The sequence below is a fragment of the Carcharhinus amblyrhynchos genome, chromosome 22 (assembly GCF_965287045.1).
Source record: "Carcharhinus amblyrhynchos chromosome 22, sCarAmb.v2.hapA, whole genome shotgun sequence".
Lineage (NCBI taxonomy): Eukaryota > Metazoa > Chordata > Chondrichthyes > Carcharhiniformes > Carcharhinidae > Carcharhinus > Carcharhinus amblyrhynchos.
In genome coordinates, this window is record NC_137345.1 from 3,627,960 (window position 1) to 3,654,016 (window position 26,057).

The 26,057-nt window shown below is 43.1% G+C and overlaps 1 protein-coding gene across 3 annotated transcripts in view; it reads left to right on the forward strand.

The window, feature by feature from the left end:
* Nucleotides 1–25,113, forward strand: part of LOC145356811 (suppressor of tumorigenicity 7 protein homolog) — a 167,978-nt gene extending 142,865 nt beyond the window's left edge. For all 3 annotated transcript variants that reach the window (XM_080209705.1, XM_080209704.1, XM_080209706.1), the window contains 2 exons: nt 10,973–11,112; nt 24,694–25,113. In XM_080209705.1, the coding sequence (XP_080065831.1) occupies nt 10,973–11,112; nt 24,694–24,789 (236 nt within the window). In that variant the 3' untranslated portion in view covers nt 24,790–25,113. The remainder of the gene's footprint in view (nt 1–10,972; nt 11,113–24,693) is intronic.
* The last annotated feature ends 944 nt before the right edge of the window (nt 25,114–26,057 follow it).

Consider the following 26,057-nt stretch of genomic DNA (forward strand, 5'->3'; position numbering starts at 1 on the left):
ATGTAATCCAGGCTGACACCCCCAATGTGATATAGAGGGATTGCTGCACTGTTAGAGGTGCCAACTTCTGAATGAGACACAACTGAGTGTCTGTCTTTCAAAGTGAATGAAAAATGAGCCGGTGTACTATTGAAAAAATAGCAGTGTAGTTTCCCATTGAACTGTACAACATTTAAACCTCAACTAGCACTAAAAATTAAACATAGATTGTCATTCATCTGATTGTTATTTGTGCAACCTTACTGCATTTGCTTAATTAACATTGATGACTGCACTTCAGTAGTAATTACTTGACTATAAAGCGCATTAGAACATCTACAGATGTGAACAGTACTATATATTTGAAGGTTCTTTCTCTCCAAGAGTTCCACCCCAGACTCTTCCAGGAACTCTCCCTGGTCTGTGTAGACCAGTCCCTGGCCTCCTTTTCCACAACTCTGGCAGTCCCTCTTATAATTATTACATCCTTATTGTCAGGAATTTTATCCTTAACACGCTCCATCTTGCAATCCCCTTCCCTGTTTTTAAAAGTCTTCTCCTGCTGTGCTTTTGGGGTTTCACCCCAACCTTTCTACTTTCTCTCCACCCTCCCCGCACTCTGCAACTTTGTGATGCCATACATGCGAACCATTATAGAAACGTGAAATATATTTTAATTAAAATTAGTATTACTAAGTTAATGAAGTTCTGAAGAAAATGACGAAAAATACTAAGAACAGCAGTTTGCCGGTTTAGCTTTGAGCTTTTCTCCTATAATTAGGTCAAAAATGTGCAGACAATTCCCGTTGAAAATTCCTGGCATACTGCAGAGTAAAAGAGTTCACAGTTTTACCGTTGAGTAAATAAATTAAAAATTACACTCAGTTAAGCTAAGTGATAATTTTAATCCCTCAACGACTAAGGTAGGATTCAGGTGCCTTTCATAATATTGTGTTACTTTAATGGCTTAATATATTAGTATGAAGCTTCGAATCTGCCTGATCAGTGCAGGAACTTAGTACTCTGCTTCAATTTGGAAAGGAATTGCTTCAGGGCACAGATACAGATTCCAACAGAAACCAGGGCTCTCTTGGTATTCACAGTGCGCTGAATTTGCGGAAGTCTCCAGCTCAGTGTACAAGCTTTCTATTTGGTTTTATTTGTTGTGTGCTGTGATCCTGGTAGAAGACGAGCAGTTCTGTAGCTCTTGCTGTTCGTACGTTGTGATTGGAAGGGTGTCTATGTCGAAGGAGTTTGGAGTGTCTAAGAGTGACCTTCATGGGCATCTACAGAAGTGGATAATGGAGTTGTGGTTTTTCATTTCCAAGTGGCTGCTGCTTTGGGAGGATGTAAATTCCTACCTGAGACATTGGGTCAAATGGTCACTCAATTAAGATGATCTCATTGCTCAGAAGGCATATCCCCAGGGGCTAATTTCTGCATTTAAATGGAAAAAGAACAGTTCCTGCTCTTTATAGTTTAATTAGCACCGTAAAGGAACAGTGCTTCTCAACTTCTGTCAATTCCGCTAAGAACACCTTTGTCAGGTTACGTAGAACTGCATATGATTTACAGCACATAAAAAGGCCAGTCAGCTCAACTGGTTTGTGCCAGTGTTTATGCTTCACAGGAGTCTTTGCCCACCCTGCTTCATCTCACCGTAAGAAGTCTCAACACCAGGTTAAAGTCCAACCAGTTTATTTGATAGTAAATCCACAAGCTTTTGGAAACACTGTTCTCTCGTCTGGTGAAGGTTCCTTCGTCACACACCTGACGAAGGAACAGCGTTTCCGAAAGCTTGTGGGTTTACCATCAAATAAACTGGTTGGACTTTAACCTGGTGTTGCGAGACTTCTTATTGTGTTTACCCCAATCCAACGCCAGCAATTCCACATCATCTCACCCTGCCAGCATAATGTTCCACCCTTTTTCCCTCCTGTATTTGCCCAGCTTCCCCTTGAACCCATCTAAGTGACTCACTTTGACTATTCGATATTGTAGTGGGTTTCATGCCTTGACTACTCTTGAGTGAAGAAAGTCGGAAATATGACAGCAATGGTTAAAGCAGCCAGCCACCTGCTTTTAAAAAGAACACAATCCTGGAAGCTGTACCACTGTCCCTGGTATTCCAGAACACCAGTGGAAAAACACAGCCACAAGCTCGTTTGCAACTTGTAATTATAATGTTAATCGCTTCGTCTATTATTTTCATTTTAAGAACAGCATTTATCAGAGCTAAAATGGAAAACACGAGTCAGTATTTCAATTGTGTAACCCTTCATTAGAATGGAGGTGAAAAGGGCATTAGGTGAAACACTCCATCCATTCTTCATCGATCTGAACACCATATTCCCCAACCTCTTCTCTCCATAGCCCCCCCAATCCCTTCTCTCCATAGTCCACCCCCCAGTCCCTTCTCTCCATAGACCCCCCAGTCCCTTCTCTCCATAGACCCCCAGTCCCTTCTCTCCATAGACCCCCAGTCCCTTCTCTCCATAGACCCCCCAATCCCTTCTCTCCATAGTCCACCCCCCAGTCCCTTCTCTCCATAGACCCCCCAGTCCCTTCTCTCCATAGACCCCCCAGTCCCTTCTCTCCATAGACCCCCAGTCCCTTCTCTCCATAGACCCCCCAATCCCTTCTCTCCATAGTCCCCTGCCCCCGCCCCCATCCCTTCTTTGCATAATCCTCAAATTCCTTGGTATGATAGAATATTACATTGCAGCATGAGACCATGGCCTGCTCATTGGGCTGCCCCTGCAATCCCATTCCATTTTTACCAAATGGAAAAAAGCCCAACGACTGAATAGGCTCCTCTCATGAGAAAAGTGAAGTCTTGGAGGTGACCTGAAATTGGAAAGGTGTTTGATAGGGTTGGCAGAGAGAAGACATTTTCACTTGAGAGGAAATCATAACTAGAGTGTAAGATAGTATAAAATTCAGTAAGGAATCCAGGAGAAATGTTTTGAACCAGAGAATAATGAGAATGTAGAACTGGCACACGGAATAATTGAGGCTGATCAATGCATTTAATGGGATGCTTCATAGTACATGAGCGAGAAATTAATGGGATAAAACTGAAAATACCACCTTTTGCTGATCACCTCAATTTACGTGATGCAGCACTGACTAACAGACAAGTGAAAATGTTCCCAATTTACCTTATCAAAACCCTCAATTTCTGAACACCTGTAAAAGATTGCCTTCTAATTTTTCCTGCTGCAATGAATAGTTATCCCATCTATCTAGTCCTTCCTCATACTGGAACTCTTTCATCTTTACTTTCATAAGCAGGCTTACTTTATGAAAATAAATGTTGGAAAAGCCTAGCAAGTCTGGCAGCGTCTGCGGGGAGGGAAACGAGTTATCATTTCGAGTTTAATGTCAAATTTCGAGTTTTGAATGTCAAATAAAATGTAAATTCTGTTTCTTTCACCACACATGCTGCTAGAGTTGCTGAGTTTTTTCCAGTGCTTTATATTTGAGATTTACAGCATCCACAGTATTTTGCCATTATTTCAGGCATGCTTTGTGTTTTTTTTAAAAAATAGCCTCATCACCTCACGTCATTTTTAAAAATTTGTGTATCACAACCCCACCAGTCACCAGAGTTTTACCATCAGTATGTTTTTTTTTCTTATTCCTCCCCCAAAACTGTAACACCTATCTTGCCAAACTTATAACCTGCTTGTGCCGATTTGAAATTGATAAATGTGTCGATACGGAATGAATAGTGTTGGTGGGGTGGGGGGGGGTGCGGGTTCCACATTTCTGTGTCTCAGTACAGCATTGAGCTCTGAGACCTGTCATTACACAGGAATAGCTTCTTCCCTGCTGCCATCAGACTTTTGAATGGACCTACCTTTGCACTAAGTTGATCTTTCTCTGCACCCCTGCTATGACTGTAACACTACATTCTGCACTCTGCCCTTTTTCTATGAACGGTATGCTTTGCTTGTGCAGTGTGCAAGAAACAATACTTTTCACTGTATACTAATACATGTGACAATAATAAATCAAATCAAACAGCAGATTTTGAAATCTTAGAAAAATAAAATTTGTATTTCTACTGCCTCAGGACACCCCAAAGCGCTTTGCAATCAAAGTCCTTTTGAAACATAGTCACTGTTGGAATGTTTGATTTGATTTCTTTATTATTGTCACATGTGTAAGTATACAGTGAACGGTATTGTTTCTTGCGCATTAGAAACAGCTAGCAGTTTTTTAATGTAAATTTATGTAATCTACCACAAACCCTGGCAAGTGATCACTTTTGCATAGATTGACTAGAAATCCTTAAGAGTATGTGAAAGCCTGTAGCTTGGGGAGGGACGGGAGGTGGTGGGGGGTGCTTACAGTTTCTAGGTTCTTTGAGAAAGTGCGCACAGTCAAACTATTTTTGCTTAGAGTCTTGACAGCCAATTTGTTGCAATTCTCAGTGCTGTAGTTGGGAATGTATTAAACAGAATGGAAAATGGAGGAAAGAGAAATAATGAGACGCAGAGAAAGAAATGGGGTTGAGAAACTTAACAGCCATGATTGAATGGCAGAACAGACTTGATGGGCTGAATGGCCTAATTCTACTCCCTTGTCTTATGGTCTAAATAAACGAGAAATAATTGAAGTGGGACGTGAACCCCCAGGAGGGGTGTGGTGGGTTAAAACTTCATAAACGGGAACCCAAATTTGCCCACCCTTTGGTTTTTGTCGGTGTTAGCAGCACGTGATTAACCTGCCTTCCAGGGGCAGACTCCAATTTAAATATTTTAATGAAGCTATGTGTCTCAAATTGCAGCTTTGTTTTAAATTCACTGACTGCACGTGGTTTCCAGGGTCAGGTGAGGCGGGGGGGAGGGAGGTGTCGTGTCGTGGTGGGGGCAAGAATACCTGGATCCAAAGGCCGCATCCACCTGACACCGCCCATATCCCCTTGTACCCGAAGCACCATCCCCATTGTCAGAACCTCTTTAGCTACCTACGTACTCTCATTTAATTCCCCTCTTCCCCCCACCACCACTACCACCACTTCTTCTGGTCTGTGACCACTGGTAATCCATCCGTCTCTTACTGATCTGCAGCCAGTCAGTTAATGGAGTCGGAGAATAGGGGCAGAAGGAGATGTGAGATAACACTTTTTCACCTTGGGAATCTGGAACTCTCTGCCTGAACGGGTGACAGAGGTGGGCACCCTCACAACATTTAAGAAGTATTTAGATGAGCGCTTTAAATGCCATAGCGTACAAGGCCATGGGCCAAATGCTGTAAAGTAGGATTAGAATAGGTAGGTGCCTGATGGCTGGCATGAACACAATGGGCTGAAGGGCCTCTTTCCGTGCTGTAAAACTCTGTGACTATAATGTAAGCTGGATCCTGCAGTTAAACTCAATGTTTTGTAGTTTCCCTATAAACATTGGGGCCATTAAGTCAGAAAAGAAAAATGGGAAAGAAAAGCAATTTAAGAGTAATTTGCAATTTTATGCAAAATTATTGAGAAATATTTGTGAGCAGGGAAGAGAAATGAGAGCCAGAGCTGGAAGTAATTAATCTGTTCGTCGGTGTCTGAAAGAAAATGTACAGGTTAAGGTTTCAGGTGTATAAACCATTTATTAGTAAGGTAAAGAAATAAAAAACATTTGTTACTGATTGAGTGTTCTCTACAGTGAGATTCTAATTGTGATATGGTAGCACTCCAGACCAGAATGTAGCTGCAGCCACACCAGGAATCATTTTGCATTCACTTGCTTTGACCAATTATGGTGTCTGGGGAAAAAAAACTTAACTCCCAGGAATTTTGATGCTATGGTTGCAGTCAAGCAGAGCCTCGATTTAGACTCTGATTTTACTCGTGAGCCACAGCAGCTATTGAAGTGGAAATCCACTCCTCCTCATCTTGGTTTGACCTATCTTCTGAAATGGTCATAGGGGCAGCATTGTGTGTGCAAGATTGGATAAACCATCACCTAAATGAAGCGATTTTTTTTTTTGTCCTGAATTCCGTATACTTGATCTGTTTTTTCCCTATTTTGCTTTTACAAGAATAGCAACAATTTTGAATAAGGACTGTTGCACTTTAGATCAGGACAGCTTGTGTTGTAACAACCAGTGCACGTTTGTAATGAACAACACGAAGCAGAATGATGTTGGTTCAAATTCTTGACTCGTTTGTTTTGTGCTGTTATGGACAGTTGGGAGCCATATGAGTTAGGACAAGTCTGAGCCATTTAGCCCCTCAAACCTACTAGGCCATTCAATAAGTTCATTGTTGATCTGACTGAAACCTCTCACCTACCCCCTGATAACCTTTCACCTCCTTGTTTACCATTAGTCCATCCACGTATATCTTAAAAACATTCAAAGTCTCCATTTCCACCATCTTTTAAGGAGAGAAGCTCAAAATATTTATGACGCTCTGAGAGAAAACATTTCTCCTCCGTCTGTCTTAAATGAGTGACCCCTTATTTTTAAACATTGACCTCTGTTCTAGATTCTTCCACACGAGTAAATATCCTTTACATCCACTCTATCAAGACCTATCCAGAACTTAAAGGTTTCAATCTGGTCACCCGTTACTCTTCTAAACATCAGCAGATACAAGCCTTGCTGTCCATTTCCTCCTAAGGCAGAGTCCATTCCTGGTGTTAGTCTAGTAAACCTTCTTTGAACTGCTTCCAAGGCATTTACATCCTTCCTTAAAAAAGGGAACCAATACCGTACACAGCATTACGTGTGTGGTCTCACAAATGCCCTGTATAACTGAAGCATAACCTCCCTATCTTTATACTCAATTCCCCTCGCACTGAACGATAACATTCTATTAGCTTTCCTAATTATTTGCTGTACCTGCATACTAGCCTTCTGTGATTCCTGCACTAGGAGACCTAGATGCCTCTGCAACTCAGAAGGGATCTGCAATCTCTCACCATTTGGACAATAAGCTATTTTCTAATTCTTTTTGCCAAAATTGCCAGTTTCACATTTTCCCACATCATACATCATTGCCAGATATTTGCACACTCGCTTAACTTATCCTCTTATAACCTTCTTTTGTCCTCTTGACAAGTTACTTTCCTACCTATCTTTGTGTCATTAGCAAATGTAGCAGCTGTACCTTCAATCCCTTCATCAAAAGCCTTGATATAACTTGTAAAAAGTTGATGCACCAGCACTGATCCCTGGAGCACAACCAGAAAAAGCCCTATCTGCGCTTACCCTCTGTTTTCTGTCAGCTAGCCAATTCATGACCCCTATACCATGAGCTTTTTATTTTCTGCAATAACCTTAGATGTGGCACCATATCAAATGCCTACTGGAAATCCTGGTGCAGTGCATCACCCAGTTCCCCTTTATCCATAGCAGATGTAACTTCTTCAAAGGACTCCAATAAATCGGTTAAACATGATTTCCCTTTCACAAAACCATGTTGACTCTGCCTTATTACCTTGAATTTTTCTAAGTGTCACAACATTTTAATAATAACTTCCAACATGAATAACTTTCAACGTTTTCCTAATGGCAGGTGTTAATCTCACTGGTCCGAGGTTTCCTGCTTTCTGTCTCAGTCCCTTTTTGAATAAAGGAGTTACATTTGTTATTTTCCAATCTAATAGAATCTTCCCTGAACTTAGGGAACATGGAAAATTAAAACCAATACACCAACTATCTCACTGCCCACTTCTTTTGAATGATTTGGGTGAAGTCCATCAGTACCCAGGAATTTGTCATCCTGTAGCACCAACAATTTGCTAAGCACCATTTTCCCGTAGTGATTGTAACTTTCCTCTGCCCCATTCTCCCTTCCAATTTCTGGTTTACAGCTATTTCTAGGATATTCCTTGTGTCCTTTCCAATAAAGATCAGTGCTATTTTCCACTTTTAATTCCCTAGACTCACTTTTCCTTTGGGCCAGCACTCTGTTAACTCTTGTTTACTATCTCTACAAACTCCTACTATCTATATTTATATTTCTAGCTTGCTTTTTCTTGTCCTCTAATTTCCCCCTTTCTTTAATATTTTAGCCATTTTTTGCTGTTGTTTATATTCTGATCAATTTTCTGATCTGCCATCTACCTGTGTTTGTACAATGATATGTTTTTTCTTTTAAGTTTGATACTGTCTATAACTTTTTTAGTTAACCACAGATGGTGGATCCTCCCCTTGGACTTTTTTTTTTCATTGGAGTGTATCTATTCTGTGTATAATGAAATATTCTTTTTAAATATCTGCCGCTTCATCTCTATTAACCTATCCCTTGACCTCATTTGGCAGTTCACTTTAGCTAGATTGGCTTTCATGCCCTTGTAATTGCTCTTGTTTATGTTTAAAATACTAGTCTTGGACCCATCCTTCTCTCCCTCAAACTGAATGTAAAATTCAATGATTGCTGCTACCTAGAGGTACCTTCGCTATGAGATTATTGAATAATCCTATCTCATTGCAACATACCAAGTCTAGTATAGGCTGCTGTCTGGTTGGTTCCAGTATGTTCTTAAAAAAAAATTCTGAAAACATTCTCTGAACTTCTCATCTAAGCTACTTTTGCCCAGCTGATTTACCCAATCTATTTGTAGATTAAAATCTCCCATGATTATCGCTGTACCTTTCTGACAAGCTCCCATGATCTCTTCCTTTCTACTCTGTCCTACTGTGTAGTTACAATTAGGGGGCCTGTACAACATTCCCACAAGTAACTTCTTGGCTTTATCATGTCAGCCCACACTGGTTTGCTGAATTTAAGTTAATCTCTCTCTACTGCAGTAACACCACCTTTAATCAGCAGTGGCACTCTTCCATCTTTTTTTAGCATCCTGTCCTTCCTAAATGTCTTGTATCCATCAGTATTCAGATCTCAATCTATGTCATCCTGCAGCCATGTCTCTGTAATGGTTATCAGATCGTACTTATTTGTTTCTATAATAGGATTCCTCTTCAGTCCCCTCTTCAAGAAACAGAAAGTGAGTAAGAGTACATCACTGGGCTGGGACTGTGCCTCCAGGTACCCTGCTTAAACAGAGTTTTGCAAATGGTTAGCCATTAAACTAACCAACTCTTGATCAAAAGACACAGGGCTCAGGGAAGGTCACGTATACTTACTAATAAACCACTACAGAAAATAATCAAAAAGCTCAGTGGAATTGCTAACCTTTATTTTTGGGGTGCTAGAGTATAAAGAGGAGAAGGTTTGGCCACAGCTTTACAGAGCCCTCATTTAATCATAGAATCCCTGTAGTACAGAAAGAGGCCATTAGGCCCATCAAATCTGCACCGACCACTATCCCACCCAGGCCCTATCCCCGTATCCCTTCATATTTACCCACTAATCTCTCTAACCTACGCATCTCAGGACACTAAGGTCAATTTTAGCATGGCCAATCAACCTAACCTGCACATCTTTGGACTGTGGGAAGAAACCGGAGCACCCGGAGGAAACCCACACAATCACTAGGAGAATGTGCAAACTCTACACAGACCGTGACCCAAGGCGGGAATTGAACCCAGGCCTCTAGAGCTGTGAAACAGAAGTGTTAACTACTGTGCTACCGTGCTACCGTGCCACCCTCACATCTAAAGCGCTGCATACAGTTCTGGGCATTGAAGCATAGTGCGAATTCACAAGAATGTCACCAGTGCTCTTAAGTGTTAGATTATATAGAGTAATAGAGGTTTATGGAAACAGGCACTTCGGCCCAACTTGTCCATGCTGCCCTTTTTTTTAAACCCCCAAGCTAGTTCCAATTGCCCACATTTGAGCCATATCCCTCTGTACCCATCTTACCCATGTAACTGTTTAAATGCTTTTTAAAAGACAAAATTATACCCGTCTCTACTACTACCTCTGGCAGCTTGTTCCAGACACTCATCACCCTCTGAAAAAATTGCCCCTCTGGACTCTTTTGTATCTCTCTCCTCTCATCTTAAACCTATGCCCTCTACTTTTAGACTCCCGTACCGTGGGAAAAGATATTGACTATCTAGCTGATCTGTGCCCCTCATTATTCTATAGACCTCTATAAGATCACCCTCAGCCTTGTGCGTTTCAGAGAAAATAGCCCCAGTCTATCCAGCCTCTCCTTATAACTCAAACCATCAAGTCCCAGTAGCATCCTAGTAAATCTTTTCTGTACTTTTCTAGTTTAATAATATCTTTCCTATAGGGTGACCAGAACTGTACACAGTATTCCAAGTGGAGCGATGGCATGTTATATTCCTGGGAATATAGAAATCAAGGAGTGATTTTGATTGAGGTTTCTGGGATTTTTAAAGAAACTAATACGGTAAATAGGATTTTTTTTCCCAGTAGAACAATGGGACTTAACTTTAAAATCAGAACCAGGCAGTTAGAAGGGAAGCATTTGTATAAATGGTGGCAAAAATGCAGACCTCTTGTTCTACAAAAAGCAGTAAATGCTAACTCAGTTAATAATAAATCTGAGATTGAGAGATTTTTCCTAGATAAAGAATGTAAACGGATATCCAACCAAGGGGGGCTTCTGGAGTTAGGAAATTAGGAGACAGACCAGCCAAGATTTCATTGAAAAGTGGTGGAACAGGTTTGAGGAGCCCAATTTCTATTCTGGTTCCTGTAGGTCAAACACTGGCGTTTGCCTTAATGTTGTTACTGAACATCAGCACAAGAACATAATAACATGGAGCAGGAGTAGACTGTAAAGCCCATCGAGCCTGCTCTGCCATTCAATATAACCATGGCTGATCTTGGGCGTCAACTGCATTTTCTCACCCCATTTCCATCAGGCTTTGATTCCCTGAGGGACCAACAAGCTCAGTCACACACACACACACACACACACACCCCCGCCCCCCGCCCCCCGGCTTCACCAGTGCAAGTGGGAACTGACAGTTAGCACATCCATGCTATTTTTGCTCATGCCCGGTGAATAATGCTTCTTAAATTAAAAACGCGGGAGAACTCTATTATTCATTATGTTTTAATGCATTTTTAACACGAAGATCTATCCTATGTTATTTGCCCTTCTAGCTTTCCATGAAGTTTCAGTTTATCCTAAGAAGGAGCTCCCGTTCTTCATTCTGTTCACAGCTGGACTATGTTCATTCACCGCAATGCTGGCACTCCTCACACACCAGTTTCCGGAACTCATGGGCGTCTTTGCTAAGGCTGTAAGTATTGTCAGTGAAATTTCCAAGCACTTGTGTTTTACAGCTTGCACGTGAACACACTCTGTTCTGTAACCAGCGTGAGTAAAACTTGGAACTTTTAAGCTGCTAAAAGGCAAAGAATTCAATTAAAACTCAGAATGCTGCGAACCTGCATCAAAAAACACACAACTGCTCCAACCTGAAAGGGAAGAGAGGGGGTTAACATTCTAGCTGGAGCCTTTCAGGTTTTTGGGTCATAGGAGTATAGAATCAGGAGATGATCACTCAACCCATCGAACCTATTCATAAGAACATAAGAACTAGGAGCAGGAGTAGGCCATCTGGCCCTTCGAGCCTGCTCCGCCATTCAATAAGATCATGGCTGATCTTTTCGTGGACTCAGCTCCACTTACCCGCCCACTCACCATAACCCTTAATTCCTTTACTGTTCAAAAATTTATCTGTTCCCACCTTTCGATGAGATCATGGCTGATCGGAATCTTAACTCCATCCATCTGCCTTGTCTAGCAAAAATCTATTCATCTCTGACCTAAAATCTGTTCCCACCACTGCTGCAGGTTTTTCAGCTCCCGCAACTCGGAGTAGTTCCAGCTCCCCGTATCTTATTGTGTATCTTCACGATTGTTTCAATATATCAGTCACACTCCCGAGGATAATAAAAAGAATAATTGCCATCATTTTCTCTAGCATCTAGCAATATAAAAGTAGGGAGGTCTTGCTGCAGCTGTATAGGGCATTGGTGAGGCCGCAGCTGGTGTACTGTGTGCAGTTTTGGGCGCCGCACCTGTGCAAAGATATTTTGGCCTTGGAGGGAGTGCAGAGGAGGTTTACTAGGCTGATACCTGAGTTGAGGGGGTTGAGCTATGAGGAGAGGCTGAATAAACTAGGCTTGTACTCGTTAGAGTTTAGAAGAATGAGGGGAGATCTCATTGAGACGTATAAGATGATGAATGGGATGGATAGGATAGAGGTGGAGAGACTCTTCCCGCTCAAAAAAGACAGTAGGACTAGGGGGCACAGCCTCAAGATAAAGGGGGTGCGGTTTAGAACGGAGTTGAGGAGGAACTTCTTCACTCAAAGGGTGGTGAATCTCTGGAATTCTCTGCCCGTTGAAGTGGTGGAGGCTGCCTCGCTAAATATTTTTAAGATGCGGGTTGATGGGTTTTTGATAAGAGAGGGGATTAAGGGTTATGGGGAGAGGGCGGGAAAGTGGAACTGAGCCACAACAGATCAGCCATGATCTTATTGAATGGCGGGGCAGGCTTGAAGGGCTAGATGGCCTACTCCTGCTCCTATTTCTTATGTTCTTATGTTCTATCTGAATTGTGCTTCTATCAAGTTCCTGTTTTGCTTCAGACTTGTGCAGAGAGGTTGTTTCCCTGGCTGGAGACTCGAATACTTGGGAATCATAGTTTCAGGATAAGGGGTCAGCCATCTAGAACTCGATGAGGAGAAATTTCTTCACTTGAAGGATTCTGAATCTTGGGAATGCTCTAACCTAGAGGGCTGGGAATGCTCAGTCATTGAATAAGTTTAAGGCTGGGATCAGTGGGTATTTTTCCCTGAACTAACTGCCTCACAGTGCCAGGGACCTGGGTTCAATTCCTGGCTTAAGAACATAAGAAACAGGAGCAGGAGTAGGCCATCTGGCCCTTCGAGCCTGCCCCGCCATTCAATAAGATCATGGCTGATCTGTCGTGGCTCAGTTCCACTTTCTGGCCCTCTCCCCATAACCCTTAATCCCCTCTCTTATCAAAAACCCATCAACCCGCTCCTTGAAAATATTTAGCGAGGCAGCCTCCACCACTTCAACGGGTAGAGAATTCCAGAGATTCACCACCCTTTGAGTGAAGAAGTTCCTCCTCAACTCCGTTCTAAAACGCCCCCCCTTTATCTTGAGGCTGTGCCCCCTAGTCCTACTGTCTTTTTTGAGCGGGAAGAGTCTCTCCACCTCTATCCTATCCATCCCATTCATCATCATATACGTCTCAATGAGATCTCCCCTCATTCTTCTAAACTCTAACGAGTACAAGCCTAGTTTATTCAGCCTCTCCTGGGTCACTGCCTGTGTGGAGTTTGCACGTTCTCCCCATGTTTGCATGGATTTCCTCCGGATGCTCCGGTTTTCTTCCACAGTCCAGAGATGTGTGAGTTAGGTGGATTGGCCATGATAAATTGTCCATTAGTGTCAGGGGGACTAGCAGGGTAAATATACGGGGTTACAGGGATAGGGCCTGAATGGGATTGTTATTGGTGCAGGCTCAATGGACCAAATGGCCTCCTTCTGCACTGTAGGGATTCTAAGGGAATGAAGGGATAAGTGGACTTGATGGAGAAAATCAGCCATGAACCTATTAAATGGCAGAGTGATTTGAGGGGCTGAATAGCTGACTCCTGCATTTATTCCTTATGTTGGTATACCTGATAGAGCTTCGTAATATTAAACCTTTAAATCTTTAACCAAAAGTGAATCGGGAACAGTCATGTATTTGATGGGCATTTATAATTATAGTGGAAACCTTTCTAAATAGCTCCTTGAAAGAGAAACAAAAGGTTAAATTCTAAATGTTTAAGCTGTCCTTTTATAGATAATGTTTATGTACACAACTTTTCTTCAATGTTTAACTATTAGGGTGGCTATATAAATCTGATCCGAAGTGTATGTCTTGGAAACTCCTGGACCAATTCTAACAGTGATAGCTGCATAACTATCCCCAGGAATGTAACTTCCTGGGTTTGAAAACTGTTGGCCACAATAGAAAATAACTCTCTTGTCATATCCATGATTGCACAAATCATGCAGTCTGTGTTTATTCGACGTCAGCTCAACTTCTCTCACAAGCTGGCAGGCAATTGATGGACCTTGTAGCATTTATGTTAAGTTAATCCTGGGACACAGTTCCAATTACAGTTAGATATATTTAAACTGCTTATGGCTTGTGACTGAATTAAGGACACTGCACTTAGCTACAATAGTATTTGCAGTAATAACTCAGTTGTTATCTATTGGTGTGATGCAGTAAAGAAGAAGAACTTGCACTTATATAGAGACTTTCACAACCCCAAGCAGCCACAAAGTGAATGAAATATCTTTGGAATTTGGTTACAGTTTACCTGTAAGAACACGGAAGCCGGTATGCACACAGCAAGATCCCACAAGCGGCATTTTGGGTTTTTAGCCACGTTGTTTAAGGGTTAAGCATTGGCTGAGACACTAGGGGAACTCCGTTGCACTTTATGTGCACAAAATTATTTTGCAAAGTCTGCGTTTTAGGGTTTACTGTTTATAAAATTCCCTCAAGAAATTTTGAAAAAGACCAGCATTGCCCACACAATTAGCAGTCATGAAGCCAGTAGTCCTTGTGGGTTAACATAGAATCATAGAAACCCTACAGTGCAGAAAGAGGTCATTCAGCTCATCGAGTCTGCACCAACAACAATCCCACCCAAGTCCTATCCCTGTATCCCTGCATATCCCCCTGACCTGCTCATCCCCGGACACTAAGGGTCAATTTAGCTTGGCCAATCAAATCTAACCTGCACATCATTGGACTGTGGGAGGAAACCGGAGCGCCTAGAGAAAACCCATGCAGACATGGGGAGGATGTGCAAACTCCACACAGACAGCGACCCAAGCCAGGAATTGAACCCAGGTCTCTAGAGCTGTGAAGCAACAATGCTAACCACTGTGCTACCATGCTGCCCAAAGGAGGCCATTTGGAATCTTTACTGAGCACAATCCCACCCAGGCCCAAGCCATAATCCCACGCATTTACCCTCGTACACTAAGGTCAATTTAGCGTGGCCAGTCAACCTAACCTGCACATCTTTGGACTGTAGGAGGAAACTGAAGCACCTGGAGGAAACCCACACAGACACGGGGAGTACTTGCAAACTCCACACAGACAGTGACCTGAGGCTGGAATTGAACCTGGGTCCCTGACGCTGTGAAGTAGCAGTGCCACCGTGCTGCTCCAGCTAACATGGACTTGTGTTACCCGAATTCATCAGTAAAACGACCGTCTTGTAATAATGAAACAGCAGTGCATTGGGACAATGCAGCAGGATGATGCAACAGTGCTACAATTTAGGAGGGTGCAAGCTCCCACACTAAAAATAACGAAGATAAAGAGAGTCGACATGGAGTAACTGTTCTACAGTAGAAAAATCCAGAACATGGGGAACTGTACCTTCAGTTCTAGAGTAAAGGCAATTAAAAGCAAATTGAGAAAATAATTTCTTCACACATCAGGTTGTATGAATGCGTAACCAGTCCTTGAAGAATGATGGGAGGAGGCTCAAGTGGAGCAGAAATGCCCATTATACTTCTTATACTGAATGGCCTGTTTCTGTGCCATATATTCTATTTAGTGCTTTGATGGTATGTTTCCTTTACTTCCCAAGTATAATCATTGTGGTTCATTGGGTAGCATTCTCACTCCTGAATCAGAAGGTCCCACTCCAGAGACTTCAGCACGTGATGTAGGTGGATGTTCCGGTGCAGTTACCGAGGAAGCGCTGCACTGTTGAAGAAAATATTGGATTAAGATTAAACCGGCACCGTTTGCTCTCTAAAGTGGATGTGAAAGGTCACATGGCGTTATTTTCAAAGAAGCGACAAAATGACTCTCATATGCTCCTCTCCTCCCCACTCTTGAGTGTTTGATCTCAGTTAAGTGCTGCACCTGGACACTGCACTTCGTCCATGTTTCCCTGCAAGAGGAAAAGAGTGGCCGGGAACAGAGAAAACCTCTTCTGGGTGGAATTCTACTGTTGTTTTGTTAGAAGTAATTAAGGGAATTGGTGAAATACTGCATGGTACTCTGCTAGTGATCTGCAAAACACAACAGGAATTTCATCCACTTAGAAGTCACTAGTGTTTCCGCGTGAAAATTGAGTCCTACAAATGGGGAGGTCTTTTGTCCCATTCTCCCTTGGAATGCAGCTTTCCATGAAGATAGTGATAAAATCCACGAGAAAAGGCCACTCATCCCATCTAACCCAACCCTTCCAGAGTCTAAGTATAACGATTCTATAAAGCAGCATATCGTCTTGAGTCATAGAGTCCTACAGTGCAAAAGGAGCCCATTCGGCCCATCGAGTTTGCACTGACCACGATCCCACTCAGGCCCTACCGCCATAACCCCACACATTTACTCTAGCTGATCCCCTGACACTAAGAGGCAATTTAGCATGGCCAATCTACTTAACCCGTACACCTTTGGACGTGGGAGGAAACTGGAGCACCTGGAGGAAAACCATACAGACACGGGGAGAATGTGCAAACTTCACACAGACAGTGACCCAAACCAGGAATCGAACCTGGGTCCCTGGCACTGAGAGGCTGGTATAAGAACATAAGAAATAGGAGCAGGAGTAGGCCATCTAGCCCTTCGAGCCTGCCCCGCCATTCAATAAGATCATGGCTGATCTGTCGTGGCTCAGTTCCACATTCCCGCCCTCTCCCCATAACCCTTAATCCCCTCTTTTATCAAAAACCCATCAACCCGCGTCTTAAAAATATTTAGCGAGGTAGCCTCCACCACTTCAACGGGCAGAGAATTCCAGAGATTCACCACCCTTTGAGTGAAGAAGTTCCTCCTCAACTCCGTTCTAAACCGCACCCCCTTTATCTTGAGGCTGTGCCCCCTAGTCCTACTATCCTTTCTGAGCGGGAAGAGTCTCTCCACCTCTATCCTATCCATCCCATTCATCATCTTATACGTCTCAATGAGATCTCCCCTCATTCTTCTAAACTCTAATGAGTACAAGCCTAGTTTATTCAGCCTCTCCTCATAGCTCAACCCTCTCAACTCCGGTATCAGCCTAGTAAACCTCCTCTGCACTCCCTCCAAGGCCAAAATATCCTTGCGTAAGTACGGCGCCCAAAACTGCACACAGTACTCCAGCAAGATGGGCATAAGTTGCAGATGCAGCACTTGGAGATGCCTTCTCTGGGATAGAGAAAGGAATGAAATTCAGCCCCAGTTCCTGCTGTGATCCACCAGAGCCCCCTCTCCTGCTGTTGGATCTGAGCATTGGATAGGCTGGTCCTTTCATTTCCTTTGGTAACAGTGACAGACCCAGGCAAGGAACCCACACTAACTGAGCCACGACAGATCAGCCATGATCTTATTGAATGGCGGGGCAGGCTCGAAGGGCTGGATGGCCTACTCCTGCTCCTATTTCTTATGTTCTTATGTTCTTATAACTCTTCATAAATGCCCATGCAGTGGGTCAGGATTGTAATGCTGGGCACAGTTGCTTGGCACAGTCTCTCAGACCTACTGTTTTTGAAGCTTAGTCATGAAGGCTCGGTTAAGATGAGAATGGATGATTATCGAGAAAGAAGGGTGCTGGGCGGGGTGGGGGGGTTGGTGGTGAAATTGGCAAAGGAAATAGTAGTTGAAGTTTTGCTTTGTAAATTAAAACCAATCTTGTCACACCTAAGTGAAAGCAAGCGTCTTGGAGCGTCAGGCAGCAGAAAGACACCAGTCAGTTTGCTGATAGCGCGGGTGATAGCAATCAGTTTTTGGCAGTGCTCAGCACATGATTGTAATGTGCCATCGGATGGTGAAATAAAACAGAGGGATAGTGCATGTGTTGCTGCTGCTAACTCTGTCATAAATCTTCTGTTCACAAGGGGGATTGGTTGGGGCGGGTAGTGGTAGTTAATGGCCGAGTCCCACAATCCAAGGAAAGCGGGTTGGGGGGGGGAGGAGGAATCGAACTCCCTTGAATGTGCTGACTCCAGTGTGAAACTAACCAGAGCAGCCTTGGGAGCAGGAACCAGATCTGTGCACCAGTCTGTTGTGTGGGGGAAAAAAAAGAGCATTGCTGCTTCTGTGTCTCTGCACAGTTTGGGTTGAGGTCTTGTCTGATTAATGGGAAAACACAGGGGCCTTTTTTGTACTGCACCATTAGAGATTAGATTTTGCTAAAAATGAGAGAGTCATGAGAGAATCAGTGGAAACAATACTCTGCATCAAAAGATAGTCAGGACTGGCGGGTCAGCAGATGAACAAGGGGAACTGGTTTGAATAAGGCCATCTGTTTTTTATAAATATAAATTCCATCCCTTTGGGAAAATTACAATGATAGGTAGTAATATTGTTCCACTTATAATAGGCCCAAGTCTATTTGTTGTCTTTTAGTTTAAGAGCGTAATGTTCCACCTGGCAATCATGAGTTTTATTTCTAGTCTTCAAGAGTTATAAATCTCAGTTTGAAGTATTAATTTCAGAAGACAGTGCCATAAGGAACAATTTGGAGAGCTAGCACAGGCACAGTGGAGCTGAATGGCCTCACCCTGTGCTGTATCATTGATCTTGTGGACTGTGGCAATGGACCCTCAAAGAGTCAGCTCAGGACAGGTGTCTGGGCAACGGCTGGTTGAAACCACGTCTAACAAAAGCTCAGCGCAGTATTGTGAAAGCACAGAGTTATTCTGATGTTGGGACGAGAGCAGAAGTGTTCATTGGTAGTCAAAGGGTGATGAGCAGAGAATCTCACTCTTTCAACATTCACCAACATGAACAAGTGCGTTGCTGCTTTACCTCCTCAATTGGAAAGACAATTTGGATAATAGAGGTGTTCTCGTTAATGCGGAGTGGGTGCAGGCATGAGGATTCTGGCTGTGAGTGACAGTGCTGTGTTTGCATGTTCTCCCTGTGTCTGCCTGGGTTTCCTCCGGATGCTCTTGTTTCGTCCCACAGTCCCAAGATGTGCTGTTTAAGTCGATTGGCCAAGGTAAATTGCCCCTTAGTGTCACAGGATGTGTGAGTTAGGGGGATTCGTGAGATAAAAATGTGGGGTTATGGGGATAGGGTAGTGGGTGGGCCTAAATAAGATTGCTGTCAGAGAGTTGGTGCAGACTTGATAGGCCAAATGGCTTCATTGTACACTGTAGGGATTCTATGATACATCGAAAGTTAAGGTGAGGATCGAAATCACTCAACGTTTATAGTCGGGAGGGGTTGAAGACAGAGGGAGAAATGGCAGGAGCAGAGGAGTGTAGGAAGGGACGTTCAGAGGTCAGAAGTAGACAAGCAGGTACCAGTGGCAGGACTGAGAAACAGTGAATGAATTTGGGACCAAAACAGGAGAAAGCCACAGAGGTAAGGAGGGACTGAGAGTGAAGCTGAGAATTCACTATGGCATAGGTGATACAGCTGGAGCTCGAGGGGACCAGAGATGGCAGTACTGGACTTGTGCAGATGAGGACTTGACCAATGGCTTAAGTTAAACTTAGTTGAGACTAGAATTGTGTAGGGGACATTGAGCCTCAGTGTCGACTGGAGTTTTGTTGGCCGGTGGCAGAAGAGATAAGAGTGTCAGCTGCAAATGTTACAGATGTAGAAGAAAGCGTTCTTGGTAACGGAGCAGAATGTGGGAGTACGTTTTGAATTTTTACATAAGAACAGACCCAACAACCCACATAATCTCCTCCCACCCTTCCGTTTTCACAACCCATCCATCTATTCGTTTCTACCTTGTGTTTAGCTTCCCCTTAAATGCATCTAAACTGTGCACCTGAACTGCACTTTGTGGTAACAAGATCCACTATCTGATTACTCTCTGGGTAAAGACATTTCTCCTGAATTCGCTTTTAGATTTATTGATAACCATCTTGTACTTGTAGCCTCTAGTTATGGGCTTGTCACAAATGGAAATATCTTTTCTACACTTATTAAATCTTTTTATAATACCTGGTTTTTGATAATACAAAGCGGAGTATTTAATTTCAGAGACACAGCGCACTGAGGTTTCACCCTGATTAAAATCCTAATGCTATTTTTAGAACTCCAGCAGCAGACACCATTCGGCAGTCGAAATCTTCAGGATTTTAAATATCTCTGTTGATTTTGCATGTAGGTTGTGGTTTTTGAATGAATGACTGACTGCAAAGGGAGAAATGCTGAACCTTTTCTAAATCAGTCAGCCCCCAGTTGGGATAGTGTGCCTAATTTTGGGGACCACACCTTAGGAAGCATGTCAAGGGCATGGAGAGGGTGCGGAGGAGATTTGCCAGAATGATGCCAGGGATGAGGAACTTCAGTTATGTGAAGAGACTGGGGAAGCTGGGGTCGATCCCCTCGGAACAGAGGCGCTTAAGGGGAGATTTAATATGTTCAGACATTTTTGATAGTGGAATAGTGTCTGAAACCAAGGGGGCACAAAATTAAGATGATTACAGAAAATCCAGGGCTGGGGTGCGAGGCTGAGAATTTATAACTCACCATGTTATGGTGTGGAATTGACTGCCTGAAGCAGATTCAGTAAAAACTTTCAAAAGGGAATTAGACAGTTACTTAGAACAGAGAAAAATAAGTTACAAAGCTATGGGGAAAGAGCAAAGAGAAGGGACTAATTGGGACAGTTCTTTCAAAGAACAGTACAGACGCAGTGGGCCAAAAGGTCTCCTATGCTGTACGATTCTATTAACTTTGACGTGACCTTTTCACTTCCACTGTTTTATGATGTGCCTGAAGTTCGATTATGTGGGTGTGTGACCAGAATTTATTCGGCGTTGATGTTCAGCTGTAAAGTTGTCAGGGACAGGCGAGGAGTGAATACCAGGGCAAGGCAAGTAGTTTAACGTAAGCTAACGCTTGCACATCACTATGTGATTCACAATGCATCAGGGTCAGAAAATAAACCGCCTCAAATAAAACTGTTACTCATGTTTCAGCTGTGTGAATGAAATTGTCATTGTTTCGACTTAAATATTTTAGTAGAAACAAAATAGTGTCATCCAGAATTAACCGCACCAGCCCCAGTGCTCCCTCGCTGCTTGAATTATTTATCCACGTTTTCTTTAGAAGATGCTTTGACCTTTCCTCCAGCCGCTCCCCATAGCAAAGCATTCCATGCATTAAATTCCCTGTGTTTAAAAAGAACCCTCCTGACATTGAGGCGGTGATATTACTCTGTGCTGGCAATGTGAAACGCGTTCCCAACATTTAACAGCCCAATTTATGCCATGCACGTTGACTTCTAATTAGCCACTGTTTTGTCAGTTACATCAGTGCTGCTTTATGCTAACTCCATGCCTAATTCATAAAGCCCACATTCTTATTGGCTTCCTCTAATTGTGCTTACTGTTTTATTTCACCATGTATTTGAGACCCTTGATCATCTACAGTCCATCCTTTCAGCGCGTTCCCACTCAGTGAGTTTCCTCCTACAATGTACAACCTCGTATTTATTCACTAAATTGATCCCCAGGATGAGAGGGTTGGCCTATGATGAGAAGCTGAGTAAATTGGGCTTGTATTATCTGGAGTTTTAAAGAATGAGCAATATAACAATCTCTGACTCCTACACAATTTTGAAGGGGTTTGGTGGAGTGGAGACTGAGGTTGTTTCTGCTGGTCGGGGAATCTACAACACAGAGGCACAGTCTCAGAATAATGGTCTGATCATTTAGGACCGAGGTGAGGGGAAATCACTTCAGAGTGACGAGGCTTTGAAATTCGCTGCCCGAGATGGTTCTGCGTACTCCATCATTGTGTACATTTAAGGCTGGGGTGGACAAGATTTTTGGGGTCTCGGAATGAAAGGATATGGAAAGTGGTCAGTAAAATGAAATTGGGCGCCCAGGATTAGCCAAGATCAGGCTGAATGGTGGAGTAGGATCAGCAGAAGCCAACTGCTGCTCCTATTGCTTGTGTATTTACATGAAATTGTACCTATCGCCTGTCCACCCAGACAGCTAATCTGCCATGTCCCCTCCTGAAATCTTTTAACAGTCTGCTTGCTGTTTAACAGAACCAATTTCAAGATTGTGTTCCCTATGCCAAAGTCCAGATCATTTAGATATTCCGGTCTGGAGTTACCTCTCCATTTGAGCTCAGATATGTTTGTTTTTAAGAAAAACTGCTATTATTTACTTGAACCTGTTTCAGGTTACCAAGTCTTTCAGCTGAGGTTTGGTGAATTTCAATGAGTGTGTACATTGGCGGTCTGCTCTGCTTTGGAAAATGATTGTAGCATTTGTTGGTGAAACCACTTTGTTCAACTCTCTAGTTTTACATTCTGATCCTGGACCACTTTCAATGGAGTCCATTTGCAGCCAACATTTACAAATGATATGTTCTATAAATACAAGCCATTTGCTAATAAATCCAGTAGGGAAATGGGGAGAAATACCTTTACCCAGAGAATGATTAGAACGTAGAACACGCTATCACAGGAAATGGTTGGAGGAAATAGCTTGGATGCTTTCAGCAGGAAACTAGATGAGTACATGAGAGAAAAGGGAATAGAAAGCTATGCTAAAAGGCTGAAATGAGCCTGACGGAATGGAGGAAACTGCACAAATGTATTAACACCACCGCATATGAGTTGGGTCGAATGGCTTGTTTTTCTGCTAGACAGTGCATGCATTCAACCTGCTCTAGAATTTTAAGTCTAGGTTATGAGTGTCAGATTGAAGTAACAAAGAATGTAGAAATCCTCATTAAATGTTGATACTCAAAGCTGTTAACACGTGGGAATTAGAAATAACTGAGACACATGGGTTAGTTACCAATCCTGTATATGAAACTGGAGGAGTGGCTATTGTTAGTGTCAGCTGATGGACTTGATCAGTGGAATAGTCTGAACCAGTGATGGGCAATCTAGACTAGTGAGTGGACCACATGAGGGGCCCTCCTCCCTCACAGTGCGCCGCAATATTGGAATCAACCCACGACCCCATGAATAACATTAAATACATTTAATAAAAATCCAAGGATGTGCAGGTTAGGTGGATTGGCCATGCTATTTTCCCCCTGTCTGAATGGAGTTGGCGCGTTCTCCCTGCATCTGCGTGGGTTTCCTCCCACATCCGAAGATGTGCAGGTTAGGTAGATTGGCCGTGCTAAATTACCCCTTAGTGTCAGGGGGGTTAGCTGGGATAAATGCATGGGGTTATGGGGATAGGGCCTGGGTGGGATTGTGGTTGGTACAGATCTGATGAGCCAAATGGCCTCCTCCTGCACTGTAAGATGCTATGATTAATACATGCTGCATATTTCATAAGTTATAGAAAATGCTCAATCATTCGTATATTTATTAAACTGTCATAAACTTCAAACGGTAAACACAAAAGAAATATCTATGCTTAGATTGGACATATGGGGAGCACACAGCTCTCTCAGTCAGTGTTATGAGCAGTCAGCACACACCTTGCTTCATGTGGGTGTCATTTTAGTAATCCCAGTAGGAACAAAACCTCGGAGATAGAAACCAGTGGCATCTGGAAACCCTGCGCACAGGCAGCCGTCAACAACATGTCAGAGCCCTGACGGGGCCACGTGGCCCCTGCATCGCCCCCGGGTGCCCACCGCTGGTTGGAACTGTTCCTTTTGGGGACATTTATTTTCCCAGGTAAATGTTCAGTACTCCTAGCACTCCCTCAGTACTACAAAGGGACCATCAGCCTCGATTATGTGAGGTCTTTGGGGCAAGAACAGAATCCATGACTCAGATGAAAGTGCTACCAACTGAGCCACTGCTGGCACCATGGGCAATAGCTGACCTTGGATTATCTGTTAATGTTGGGTATTTTTGCATGATTCTGTAAACTAGGCAATATGTTAAGTACATCAAAGAAAAATTCCCTTGTATCAAAATAGCTGTGTTCTAAATAGACCGCCTGCCCAGTCCAACATGCATGCAGCATCTACTATAAGGTGCAAGCTGTGTGACAGGCTGGCTGACTTCATTTTCATAGAGTCATAGAGGTCCAATTTGTCCATACCACCCTTTTTTTAAAACCCCTAAGATAGCCCCAATTGCCCACATTTGGCCCATATCCCTCTATACCCATCTTATCCATGTAACTGTCCAAATGTTTTTTAAAAGACAAAATTATACCTGCCTCTACTACTACGTCTGGCTGCTCATTCCTGACGCTCACCACCCTCTGTGTGAAAAAATTGTCCCTCTGAACCCTTTTGTTTCTCTCCCCTCTCACCTTAAACCAATGCCCTCTAATTTTAGACTCCCCTACCTTTGGGAAAAGATATTAACTATCTAGCTGATCTATGCCCCTCGTTATTTCACCTGTAGTTCGCAAAATAAATACATTCATTTAGAAATGTACAGTTGCACCTTCTCCTATCGTAGAATCCAACTGCCTTAAACAACCTTGGAGTCATTCAAACCTCCTGTTGTGGATGTCTTTGTTCAAAGAAAGGAGGGGATATTGAGCAGACTGGCTATCAATTCTTGAACAACATTATTTTCATAATCTGGGGGATAAAACAGGGTAATATTTTAAATTCTTTGGTTTACTATTATGCAAGTAAACAGAACAATGATGCTTTGTTAACATTCAGCCACCGGTATCATGAACAATTGCTTCTAGGTTGCAGTTTTTTTGTACAGCATTCTAATTTTCTCCAGTTAATTCCAGTGCAGCACAGACAGTGTCAGTTGGTAAAACAGGAGTCAAATAGTTTTTTTAAAATACAGCAATGCATTTCCCTTGAAGGTTTGGTGGGTGTGCCTTTGGACTTGTAATACTGATCCTGTATGTTACTCAATCAAGACATGTCTCTGACTCTCATCTCCTTACTGCTTATTGTCTTGCAGTTCTTCAGTACACTCTTTGCACCCTTCAACTTTGTGATGGAGAAGATTGAGAGTGTCTTACCCTCCAGCTTCTGGCACCTGCTGACCCGAATCTGACACAAATGGTTCACAGAAAACAGACCCCAACACTCTCTCTCCTTCCCTACCACCCTCCCCGCACCGTTCCCCCCACCATCCCTTTCCTGGATCTGTCAGTGTACGGCAAAACACTGCCCAGACTATCGAGACGAGGGAGGGGAGGGCCAAGGAGAACACTACTGCTGCAAGTGGGAGACACTGTCACTTCTGCCAAATCTGGGTGCTTTAACCTTGTAACAAAGAACTGAGAGGAGAGTTTACTTCAGTTTCTCCTGGCCAAGCGGAGAAACAGATGGAAAAAAAATCAAAAGGGAAAAAAAATAAAGTTAAATTTTGTGCATTCTTTGTGTAAACGAACCCCAATTTATTTCTGTTCACTAACTTGTGCTGCACTCGCCCGGAGGATCACAGAATGTGGACGGGCCGCTCAACTCGTTTATCTGGAGAATTCCAACTGCCCCTCGATACTGGTGCTCACGTTGTTTCTTAAATGATTTCAATATCGTCACCTTTGCTGCTCTATCTGGAAACTTATTCTGTATTTTAGTTGTTGATTGTGTAAAGAAGAATTTCCTGACACCTCAGTCGTAACGTTACCCTTCCCTTGTTTACTTGCTGTTCTCTACACCTTTAACCGTATTACGTACCTCGGTAACAAGGACAATGGAAACTCATCCAGTTGTAACTTCCAAAGGGCGATTGGAGAAATACTTGACAGGGAAAAAAATTCCAGTGTTCAGGAGACGGAGGGTTGGGGGGAGACTAATTTAGATGGCCGCATGTCGTCCTGTGCTATTGGATTCTATGATAATACCACTTTACAAACACCACCTCTGCAGAACCCAAGCCTTTCCAGATTTTACAAGGATCAGCCTGACCCTTTTTTTGCTGATATGCAGTTGTTCATGATGAACGTTGATCCCCGTGACAGTTACTGTCTGGCTGTGATTTGGAACAAAGGCATCCTTCGGGTTGTATGCTGCAGCACTCAAACACTCCCACAAAACATTGGCAATAACCTGGACTGCTCTTTCTAATACTGACCCAACCTTCATCGGTTTAACAGGCTCATGCCTTCACATCTTTTAAGATTCCCAGGGCTTGAAAAATAACTCGGGTAAAGATCGAGGTTTTGTGGAATTAAGGACTTGTTTGAAATGTTGTTAACAGATTTCATGGTCGACTTGCAGGTTGGATGGTTGGCTGTCCACTGGTCTGGAAGGCAGCCAGTATATAAACGGCAGCCAAGTCCAACATGGGGATCAGGAGAATGGGACATGGTAGAG